This window comes from Frankliniella occidentalis, unplaced genomic scaffold, assembly GCF_000697945.3.
Source record: "Frankliniella occidentalis isolate FOCC.00 unplaced genomic scaffold, Focc_3.1 Scaffold61, whole genome shotgun sequence".
Classification (NCBI taxonomy): Eukaryota; Metazoa; Arthropoda; class Insecta; order Thysanoptera; family Thripidae; genus Frankliniella; species Frankliniella occidentalis.
In genome coordinates, this window is record NW_026267191.1 from 214,940 (window position 1) to 226,643 (window position 11,704).

At 45.7% G+C, this 11,704-nt stretch overlaps 1 protein-coding gene across 5 annotated transcripts in view; it reads left to right on the plus strand.

Annotated features, from left to right (window-relative positions):
* The window catches only part of LOC113213663 (protein pangolin, isoforms A/H/I/S-like), a 154,431-nt gene that overhangs the window by 141,669 nt on the left and 1,058 nt on the right, over positions 1 to 11,704 (plus strand). For 3 of the 5 annotated variants that reach the window (XM_052267958.1, XM_052267959.1, XM_052267960.1), the window contains 6 exons: positions 701 to 791; positions 1,356 to 1,553; positions 5,558 to 5,643; positions 5,730 to 5,860; positions 6,288 to 6,456; positions 8,198 to 8,267. In XM_052267958.1, coding sequence (XP_052123918.1) covers positions 701 to 791; positions 1,356 to 1,553; positions 5,558 to 5,643; positions 5,730 to 5,860; positions 6,288 to 6,456; positions 8,198 to 8,267 — 745 coding nt within the window. Of the gene's footprint in view, positions 1 to 700; positions 792 to 1,355; positions 1,554 to 3,476; positions 5,467 to 5,557; positions 5,644 to 5,729; positions 5,861 to 6,287; positions 6,457 to 7,183; positions 7,338 to 8,197; positions 8,268 to 11,704 lie in introns of those variants that run through there. The other 2 variants (XM_026432779.2, XM_026432780.2) reach the window with 2 other exon arrangements.

Sequence of the window (11,704 nt, forward strand, 5' to 3'; positions counted from 1 at the left end):
CCGGAGGCCAGCGCAGCGCTGCTGATCAATGGAACGGCAGTAATGAGCTCGTTAGGGGCATGCTGCGGAGCGTGCAGGCGCCTCGCCCCGCCCCGCCCCACCCCGCCCCCGCCGGTGGTGCATGAGGTTGCACACACGGGAGACACTTCCCCGCAGCGCACTGGCTCATGCATGCTGCGTCAGCCCGGCGCCTGCATGGCACTCAAGCACGCGTTCTCTCTTTCTCTTTCTCTCTCTCCTCTCTCGCTCTCTTTCTCTCTCCTCTCTCGCTCTCTTTCTCTCTCTCGTCCTCCCCCCCTCTTTCTCTCTCTCGTCCTCCCCCCCCCTCTCTCTCCTCTCTGTCTTCTGTCTCTTTCTCTCTCTCTTGCTCCCGAATAAGCTCTCTTTCAAAATTTTAGTAAGCACGCTCTTAGAAACGAGCAGAAATTTTAAAGACGGGGGTAAAATATTACAAAATACGTGGATTGTTGCTCGGCCTAACAACATCAGTTCTGTAGCTGCAATTGCATGAGGCGTGTGTGTAGTCTGTAGAAACGGTTGATAATTATGTGTCAGGGAGAGCATGGCTGTCGCCCTCATTCGTAGAGAGGAGTTTGTACTTTGTAACGGAATTGCATGGACTTTGATTCAGTTTTTTTTTGTGTTTTCTCCCTCTGTTTTGTGTCCCTCGTGCTGACCGTGTTCCTCTGTGGCCCCGCAGGTCTCACCCGCGCGCCCATGTACCCCTTCTCGCCGGCGCAGTACCCCTACCCTATGCTGAGCCCGGAGATGTCGCAGGTCGCAGCCTCCTGGTGAGTAATACTCGTGTGTGTGTGTGTGTGTGTGTGTGTGTGTGTGTGTGCGTGGAGGACGTTCCTTTATGCGCCACCAGTGACGTCGAGTGGCATAGTTAATGCTTCCGGGAACATCCAATCGATATCAAATTTTAATTAAAGGGAAAAACGATCATGATTTTTTTTATTTTTTGTGAGTCGAGTTGATTGCTGCCTCTCAGCCGAGGTGTGAAGCTCTGGAGGGGGTGGGGGTGATGATGATGGAGCTCTCATTAATCGGCCTACTCGCTCCAACGCCGTCGCACTGCGTTTGGAAGAGGAGTTTGTGTGTGCACTGCCATCGAGCTGGGGGGCTTTTCTCACCTCGCCAAGCCTCGACTGGCGCGTTGGAGCTGGTGGAGTGTGGTTCGGCCGCGGATGAGTGAGCGATTGAGTGGCAGGGGATGGGGGAAGTCATTGAGGTGAGCCTGGGCTGCTGAGGGCGCCCTGATCGGGGCTCACGGTCGGTATGGGGCTCTCCTGTCCTCCCTCCTTCCGAGCCGCACTTGACTGGTGTTCTATCGTTTGGCTTTTTGCTTCCAGGTTCTCTCCCACGGGTCTGCTGCCCGCGCACCATCACCACCACCACCACCCCGGCCTGGGCAGCCCGCACGGGCCGCCGGGCCACCCGGGCCACCCGGGTCACCACCCGCTGTCCCACCCGCTGTCCTCCAACCCGGCCGTGGTCACGCCCGGCCCCAAGCAGGACCTGCAGCAGCACCAGGGCGACCACAACCACAGGTACGTAATCGCCCCCCGTCAAAAACAGTCACGTGCTAGCACCAACAGCTGGACAAATTTCAAACTTTTCCAGAAAGAAAGAAAAACACAGAAAGATGGGATTAATTTTTTACTGCGCAGAAAAAACGTAAAACTGGCCCCTTAACATTTCATCTGAAAAAAATTTGGGGGGAAAATTGTTATCTCTTCCCCACTACTCACTCCTACGCACTTCTTTCACGTTTCGTCGTTGGTCGCCTGGTCGTCCATCGTTGTGCCATCGACGTCGTCGAAACACGTCGAACAAGTCTTTGAAGAAACCGACTTCATTCCTCTTCAAGAAAGGACTCTACGTCAGCTAGGGGGGCACCGGGGATGAAGAGTAGGGGTGGGTACGGGTTGTCAAGTCATGGGAGAAGCCTGTCTGAGTCGGAGGTGCCGGACGATGTATTTTTTGTAACTAGCAGATCCCACAAGAGCTTCGCTTCGCTCTGCAATCTGAGTATACAGGTGCGAGTGAGTAAGAGAGAGATAGAGAGTTGTTTGCGGCATCACTCTCAGGAGTGGTGTGGTAGTGGTTATTGTAGGGGTTGAAGTGCAAGGGGTATCGCGGGCGGGGTGGTGAGGAGTAGCCGCGGCGGCGCGGGGGTTGTTGGGCCGGACGGGCGCCGACAGATGGCGCCAGGAGGAGTGTGGCGGAGCATTCATCCCCCGAGAGTCGGCGAGGCGAGGGCGAGCTGCGGGACAGGACACCTCGCACTCTGTCTCTCTATAACCCCGCGAGGCGGGGCGGGGCGGGGCGGGGGCTGAAGCAGTCAAGCAGCGGCAGCAGAAAGCTCTGGGAGGCTGTCAGACCGATCAATGAATGGCTGTGCGAGGCATCGTTGTCGCTTCTGCTGCCACCCTTCCCCCTCCACCCTTTCCCCTCTCCCATATCATTTGCACCCGCCCGCAGCCAGGCGCGCGCGACCTGCTCCCCCAGCTAGACAGAGAGCGAGAGAGAGAAGGAAGACTTATTTACTCGGCGTCGACGACGCATTTGGTCGTCGACGATGCTGCTGCTGAAAGTGCGCCCTGTCCGTGCTCCTTAAATTAAAAACCGAAGGGGGAACGGAGGTGGGGGTGGGGGAGCCCTTGCCGGAGCGTCTTCTACGAATTGCTCTTTTGCTCTTTTGGGGGAAAGGGAAGTCGGCGGCACTTGACCCTACCTTCCTTTCCTTCCCCCGCACGACGGCGGCGGCGCGCCTCGGAAGAAAGAGAGCGGGGTAGGGGAGGGGGGCAGGGGTGAGTGAATCTTTTCTTTCCTTTCTTGCGAGAAAAGTGGCGCCGTGCGGGGATGACGAGGAGACGGAGGGGTGGGCGGGCGGGCTCCTCCGGCTCGATACAGCACAACCACCCCGCCCCTGCGAGGTGGAGCTGAGGTGTGGCGACGCTGCTGGAGGTGCCCTGCGCCCCCGGCCCCCGCCGCCGCGCCCCGCTATTGAGGTCATAACAGACAGAAAGTCGGCGCTCGCACTCATTCTCCAAAGCGGCCCTCCCCCTCCTCCGCCCCGCCCCGCGGCCGTCGCTCCCACCCTCCTCGCGGCCAGCGCGTGCCTCCGCCCGCCCCACCCTCCCAGCCCCGGACGTCTCGTCTCACCCCTCCGCCCTCTCGATCCTGCCCTCTACAATCGACTACTCGACGGCGTGGAGCGACTCTTGTCGTCGCGTCGCCACTGTATCGTTGGCGCCGTGTTAGTCCGCGCGGGGGCGCAGGTGATTGTCGCCCGGGTGTCGTCGCCGTCGTAGCGCGCAGCTGCAGGTGCTGTCCGCGCCGCGCGGCGTCGTCGCGCGTCGCCGTCCCGGCCGCCCTCCCCCGAGGTCGAGCCCCTGCTCGAGGGGTCGACCGCGGTTGGCGCCGGCGCCGAGTCGCGTCGCGTCGAGCGCGGAGCAGCAGCAGCAGCAGAGCCTCCGAAGCGTGACCCGTCGCGACTTTGGGGCGAGGGGGAGGGTGAGCAGGGTGAGCAGGGCAAGTCGCCCCGCGTCAGCGTCGTCAGCCTTTGTGTTGCACGCGACATGGCGCGCGTCGTCTCTTTTACCTGTCTGTCGCGGAGTTCGGGCGGCGAGCGTCGTCGGGGAGCTGACCCGCTCGGCGTCTAGGCCCCGGAGGCCCTCGCGTCGTCGTCATCGAGAGTTAGGAGAGTGCGAGGGTGACGCGGTGAGGGGTGGCGAACAGGCTCGCTCGGACGGACGGACGGACGACCTGGAGCGGTCGTGTCGCTCGGCGCCCAGGGCCCGCCCGGGGTCCGCCCCGGCGGGGACGTGTTTCGCCTGCTCCACGCTGGACTAGCGCGACGGCCGCGGCCAGGACCGCCGCCCGCGCCGCCGCCCGCTCTCCACGTCCGCCTTGCTGCCCCCGACAACAAGTGTGCCATTCACTTAAGCCCTCGGCCTGGCCTGGCCGGTCGGGCTCGCCGCGGGGACTCATGTGCTGGACGGGGAGCGCGCTGCGCTGCGGGCCCAGCGGCCCCGGCTAGAGGACCCGGCCCCGTCGGCCGCCAGGGTCCAGAGTCGTCATGGAATCTGAGTACGACCCCTGCAACGAGCAGCCACTCGACCTAGTCAAGCGGAAGGTTACAGACGGCCCGGAGACGCAGGCCAAGATGGGTGTGAGCAACACAGTGACCATGACCAGGGTGGGATCGGAGCCGCCCGTCAAGGAAGAGGACGTCTACCTGAGTGAGGAGGACGGAAACTTTTACTCTATGGTTCAAAACTCCCAATGTAATGAGACATTGGGTGTTAGAGAAAAAGTTAAGAAATTTGTCTTGAAAGTGCCGACAATAAAGCAAGAAGCAATAGATGGGGAACCCAAGTCTAGCGATAATTCTCAGAGAAGAAATAGATTTTCTGCCTCCAAGAATATAAATAATAATTCTAAAATTATTGATCTTGAGTATAAAAGAGAAAAGGATTTGAAGTCACCGACTGCAGCGCAAAAGATCAATGAGGATGTTCGGGAAGATAGACAAGAGGAGCTTAGAAAATTTGTTTTGCAATCACCCAACCTTTACAGTGCATTGTGTTTAAATAAAACTAAATCAGAGACCCCTCCTAAACGAAGTCACAAAGCAAAGAAGAAGCCAGAGCCACCAGAAGTGCCTCTCAAGGACTCGTCTGGTGTATCAGCGGCTTATCTGGAGGTCTTTGACAAACTAATGGCTGAATATATGAAGAAATTACATGCACAAGGTGGACTTGACAACATAGAAAATACTGTGGATGGAATTAATGTGATGCTAAGTAACATAGCAGCATATGAGCAGAAATTAATTTCTGCTATGTATATGGGAAGCCTGCTTAATTCTTCATATCCTGGTTTGTACCCTGGCATGTCCAGTCTCAATCCCCTCCTTTCAGCACAAGGCTTAAATTCTGTATTTAGTCCCACTTTTCCTATTGGATTTGCTTCATCTCAATTACTTCAGAATGGAATTAATCCTGAATTGTTGGGAAGTCAATTAGCTCCTTTATCCACTTACCACAATTTAGTGCAACCTGAAAGATCCAGCTCAACGCCAATGTCGCCCCCCGCAGCGTCACCTGCATCTGTATCATCAAGCACTACAACTTCTGCAGCCGCATCACATACCACCAATAAAACTAGTTCACAAGAGTCTCTCCTTAGAGTTAAGGATTTTCAACCATGGAGAACAAGTACTGATGCACAATCTTCTACGCCGTTATCCAATTTGTTGTACCTAGCAACACCTACAGATTTGACTTCCAACGATGAATCAATGTTTCACTCTATTTCTGCATCAAGTGGTCGATCCTCTTCTGTTTCTTCCTCTCAAAATCTTACTTTAAGTCCCTTGTCATCTGTTGGTGCTAGCCCTCCCCTTTCTTCAAAGTCAGATTCATTTTCACGATCACAACTCTCTAATTTTTCACGGTACTTATGCAAAATTTGAACAATTGTAGGTTGTTTTGGATTTGCATATCATTCTATATGTTTTGAGACTAATGGGTATTTTCATTTTTAGGTCAATCATGGACCATCAGAAGAATTCTGGATCAAATTCAGATAACTCAAAAGGCCAGGATTCTGGCAATAACAGTAATAATCAAGGTAAGATTAGTAAATCGTAGTACTTGTTTCCTTATTCTGTATGAATAATTTTCATACTAAAACTCTCTTTTTTTTTCATTTTGTAGACAAAAAGAAACCTCACATTAAGAAACCTCTTAATGCTTTCATGTTGTACATGAAGGAAATGAGACAGCAGGTTGTCTCAGAATGCACCCTGAAGGAGAGTGCAGCTATTAATCAAATTCTTGGCCGAAGGGTAAGTTCTATTACTTCTATTGCTCTTTTCTAAATTTGTTCAATTATATCTATTTTCTCACCTAACAAATACCCTCATGGAATTATACAGCTCCCAGTTTTGTTACTTTTGATTCAAAGACTCTACCATTGCTATAGATCAATCGCATAAGCACATGAATTATACTTGTGTTCATTACATTTTACGTTAATTATTCTATATATCTTGATCCCACAAAACAGCAACAAAACTGCTGTTTCAGGGATGTACTATATTCTCAAATTTATTTTAAACCAATTGCCAAGTAATTATTATTTATTTTTTAGCTTGTAAGATTTTTTTAACATCTTATTCTGCAACTTTCTAAAAGAAAAAGTGCAAATATCATGAGGAAACCTCTTTATATATCTCCCCAAATTTTAAACTGATTTTGTGTTGATTTTTGTAGTGGCATTCTCTGTCACGGGAGGAGCAAGGGAAATATTATGAAAAGGCTCGGCAAGAGCGGCAACTTCACATGCAGCTGTATCCTGCCTGGAGTGCGAGAGATAACTACGGCTACGGCGCCAAGAAGAAGAAGAGAAAGAAGGAGCGGGTGCCGGTTGACACTGGAGGAGGTACCTCCCATACTTCAAGCTCACTTCCCTATTTTCCGCGTGGATGTATTCCATTTACATTATGGCTTGACTTAGATGGTGCTTTTTCCAAACCTCTCTCTCCATATAAATATTCATGTTTGAACTTGATTTAAATTTCATCATTATCAAGTTATACTAACTTTTTTTTTTCAATGATTTTTTTTTCTTTTTCTTTTTCATTTTGGCCTTTAAATTGCATTGAATGAATATTTTACCCTTTAAACTTGTTTTGGCCTCCTTTCCATTTGGTCCCCCTGTCTAGTGTGGGTGGAATACAGTCCGGTAGTGCTAGAATGGCAGTCTGTGAAAGAACGCAGGCCGGGAAGCTGGTAGATTCCAAGGCATGTGCGGGCGCATGGTATCTACACATACCCAAATGGTGCACTCACATTGAAGACAGCAGAATAGGTTGCCTCATATTGGGGTTGGGTTTCAAGCCACTTGACTAGGCAGGCAAAAAGCAAAGTTTACAATGAAAACCACTTAATTTATATGCATTCGCAGCAATCATAAATCTTCAATCAGGAGCTGGAAATGGAATTTGCATCATGTCAGAATGTACTTCTAGCACAATCGAGGAGGAAATAGGGTTGAAAGCGCTGGTGTCGATGGCAGTTCAGTTCCCTTTCTTTTCTTCTTTTCGGGGTCACTAGTCGGATAACAGTATCCAAATTAATAAGTGTCTTTTATTTTGCTTCCTCAATAGTGGCACGCATTAAGCAGAGAGGAACAAGCCAGGTATTATGAGTTGGCTCGCAAAGAGAGACAGCTACATATGCAACTTTATCCTGATTGGTCTTCCCGTGCCAATACAACTCGTGGTAAGAAGAGGAAACGCAAACAAGAAACAAATGATGGAGGTACGCAACTTCTGAAGCAAAATAGGCCCCAGCCAGACTTTCTTGTGTTTCTCTTTTTGTTGCATGTTTATTTTATACCTGTGGGAAAGAACCACATCAATATAAGCATAACTCATTGTTCTTAGAAAAGGAGGAAAGGGATATTTTTCATTGAGGGTACCTATTCTGCTTAATCAAGTGATGTAGATGCCTAGATGAACCTGCGTTCTTCTCAGACTTGCGCAGTTTGCATGCCTATCTCTTTCACATGACTGTAAGCTACAACATAATGTATTGCTGTTTTATGTTTTATGTGTGTCGATATGTTCTCTTTGAGCCACCCAACCGCTGAAGTGAAAGCCAGGCGTAAAGTTGTTACACAAATTATTCAAATGTAACATTTTTATAAATAGTAACATGTTCTTGTTTCTAATCTTGTTCTGACTTCTCTTCCTTGTAAGCAATACATTATGTGAAACTTATTTTTCAAGTAGATAGAAATGGATCATTTACATATTTAAGTTCATCTTCACTTAGTTCTATGGCAAGCTGTTGAAAAGAGTTAGTAAAATTCTTAATTGTGCACTAGAAAATGGAGTACCGGTATATGTTACAAAACTTGTACACTCATTGAGAAATACATTACACTAGAGGGCAAAGTCTGCTCTTCTTAACATAGTTGATAATCAGAAATAGTCTTTGTCTCTAACTTCAACTGCTTTGACAGCTGCCTAAAACTAATCAGTTTACATTTGATTCTAAAAAGCGAAAACATTTGTATCACAAATTTTAAAAGTTCCTATAAGAAAATTTTACACTTGGTAATTTTTAAGTCAATGTCTTGAACAATAATCTTTAAATTTTCCCCCCTTATTTTACAGGAAATAACATGAAAAAGTGTCGAGCTCGCTATGGTCTGGACCAACAAAGTCAATGGTGCAAACCTTGCAGGTAAGAAAAACTTAGTTATATTACCGTATCTTTTTATACTGATACCAGTGTCCTGTAGAAATATGGTTAACATCATCACCAGTGCTGAACTTTGGTTCTGTAAGTACAGTTTTCGCTCAATCAACATCCAATCAACTTTTTAACTTGACATTGCTCTAATAGCTTTTCTTCCTGTGCTGTCTATTTTGCTGAATTTATCAGTTCTTAAAATTTTAATGATTTAAAAGTCAATCAATCGCTTTGAAGTGTTTCAGTGTTCAGTAATGCTCATTGAGAAAAATGCTTCATGCTATTTTATCATGCATACTATTTTAATAAGTTATCGAGGGGTTGACTGAGCGTCATCAGGATATTAGTCTCTGCATTTAGACCTATTGTCATAGAATCCTAGAAAATTGCAAAATTTTGAGCACAAGTTTTTGGTTCTGGTGGTTATGGTAGCTAAAGTTTTCAGGTATCACATCCAGTTCAGAGTTCGTCCTCTTATTCTGCTGCAGTTAACATAACATGTCTAATGTCAGATTTGGTCTCGCACAGTTAGATAGACATAGACAACTACCTATGTCATGTGCAGATGTAATCATCTGTAGAGTTCTGGCAATTTTTATTGTAGTGTATTTCAATTTTTTGATTTGGTTTGAATTATCATGTAGCATTATTTGAAACTTCCTGTCCTTGACAATGCCACTAGCATTGTGACAAGCAGAAGTTTAGTTGAGAAAGTATGCCAGTTCCAGTGTCTCTCTATCTTCCATGGTATCTATACAGTTGCGAGACATAGATGTGCTTAAATTCATTAACTGAGATAAGATAGTTTTGTGAGATGAATTAGTGGCACTGGCATATTGAAGCCGCTGGAAGTGCAGTTTCTAGAGAAACACTGTGGCACAAGGTAGTGTGTGCTCCTGATCTCTCCAGCAAACTGCAAGTTAACCATTTTATGTTTGGTATTTTTCTTTTCTATGTGGAAAGACTGTCATTTTATGTCATTCTGTTATTCAGATGCTATTAAGTCAACCTTGAAAAAGGGCATTCATTGTACGTTTTATTTTCAACATTTTATCTACATATGTGTTTTTATTTTCTACTCTTTCTGTTATTGTTGGTATCTTTGGGGCTAACTAGACCCATTCTTTTTTCTTATAATGGGAAGAGGGTTGTAGGAAATGTGCTGACCATTAGCCCATGGTAACTGCTAGCTGGTGTTTGCTAAAGACGGGCTCTTGTAATATTGTTTTCCTTTCATTTTTTAACTTTCAAATAATCAGGGAGGGAACAAAAATTCATGGGTTTGCTCTTAATTTGATATGAACTCAGTGTAGTTTTGGGTGTTGTGCACCTAGGTTTTGGCCTTTTTTTTTTTTCCTCGGTCATTTGCTGAAGCACAGTTTTGTTTCAATTAGTTAAACAACATTGGAAAGTACTGTAGATAACATCCTCAGAAAATGTGTCTTCCCACAAAGAGAAGAATAGAATCAAACCAATATCATACCAAATGGAAGAGAGATATCAGAAGTGGCATTAATAACTAGAGGTTTGTGAAGGCTGCATAGTAGTACAAGTATTGAGTAGACCATTTGCAAGTTCCGAAGCACAATGCACTACGGATTGGACCACAGATGTAGCAAAATTAAAAAGGGGCATGTCACTGAAGGCTAATCCAAGCCTTATGGTCTTGCACCATCCTCCTTTCCTCACAGTACACCACAATCTCTCTTTCATATCCCCACTTCTTCAAAAATTGGTTGACACATTTTCTGAAAAGTAATACCCTTATTTTCATAATTTATTTCAATTTTCACCACCATTAGCAAATGGCATTTATTACAATATTGTTAACCATGTGCACTGGTCCCAATACTTGTGGTTGTTTTTTTTCTTGCTCCTCAGTCAATAAGGTGCTTGTCCCATATTAAATTTAGAGCAGAAACCACTGACTGTTCTGTTCTCTCCTATTTTTTTATAATACTTTTTACAGTGGGTTGTATGATGAGAGTTTTCATAGTGAGCTAACATCACACTTTTTCTGTTGTCTGTTATAAAATTTAAAACAATGAGGGGACTTTGGAATCTTTTATTTCCTTACCCTTGTCTGAGGTGATGGGAATGCCCCTTTTTTTCTGCTCCTGACTTTGGTTTTCTCCTGTTCTGTGTTGTGCTGCCCGCCCCGTTGTGGTGTCACCAGCCCGGATGGAGCCAACAGCCTCGGGAACCTAAATCACCCTTCCCACCCGCACACTAGCCTAATGCACCACTCGACTGGTGGGGGGCCTGCTAGTTCACCGCAGGAACCCACCTATGTAAATCTCTAGAACTCGAAATGTCGCTCGCACAAATATGCTGATAAGTCTGGTATATACCTTGGTATGATGTAATCATTATACCTTTCATTACGTTCATCTCTTTGGTGTTTTGCTGTTCGTTTTAATTTTCTTTCCTTATTTGCATTTTACTAGTGAAGTCAACTTTCGTATTTCATTTTCTTAGCTTAAATGAATAGCATGCTTCAACACTGATACAGTAATTCCAATACCTCATTCCTTTCTCTATCTTATTTTATTTTTTGCAGTTATTGCTTACTTGTAGTGTTATTACCCTTTTTTTTATAATTTTCAAATATGTGTGTTTTAGTGGTTTTGCATCCGTGTACTGACGACTATTCTATGGCCTCTAGAAATGCTATTGTTTCTATTGCTTCTTAGATTTTATCAGTGTGAATTGATTTTGCACGGATTGCAGTGCCCTTTAGTGCAGCTGTTGACTAAGAACATTGTGTGATATCATCAGTGCATCCACCTGTCTTATTGCTTTATAATTTTACTTATTGCAGATTATTGACGTTGAGCCATGATTGTGGTTCTCAATATTTCCTTTACCTTGTCTTCAGCTTTCTGCCATTTTACAAACTTTTGCCCTTTCAGTTTTAATTTTTTAATTTTTTTGTTTCTAATATATTTTGAATTAGTGGCCGAGTGTTGCAGTTCTCAGCTTTCATGGCAAACTGCGTGTATTGCACAAGACTTTTCACAGACTGAACTGATTGTTTTTTAATTGAAACCTTGGGAGACTGTTTATAGCCTATATCCCAGTATGTTAATAAATGCTTGCTTACTTCAATTTGTTATTTTTAAAAGTCACATTGAAGTAAGTGGCAGTTGTAAAATTTTTAACTGTTAAGTTTTCAAATAAAAATAAAATGGGAGCAGTCTTTTAAGGTTGTCTGTAGATTAGTTTGGATGTGTTGTTTTTCTTGCATGTATAATTCGATGTGACATCACTAACTATTGAGCCGTCTAAAATTTTTAAAAAATTGAAGAGATAAATTTTAAATGAAATTGAAAACTAACCTTGGTCTTGAATAATATATGCTGGAAAACGATTTTTTGGGTGTATCAACCAGTAATAAATATTTCATCGAGAGAGAATTATATCCACCT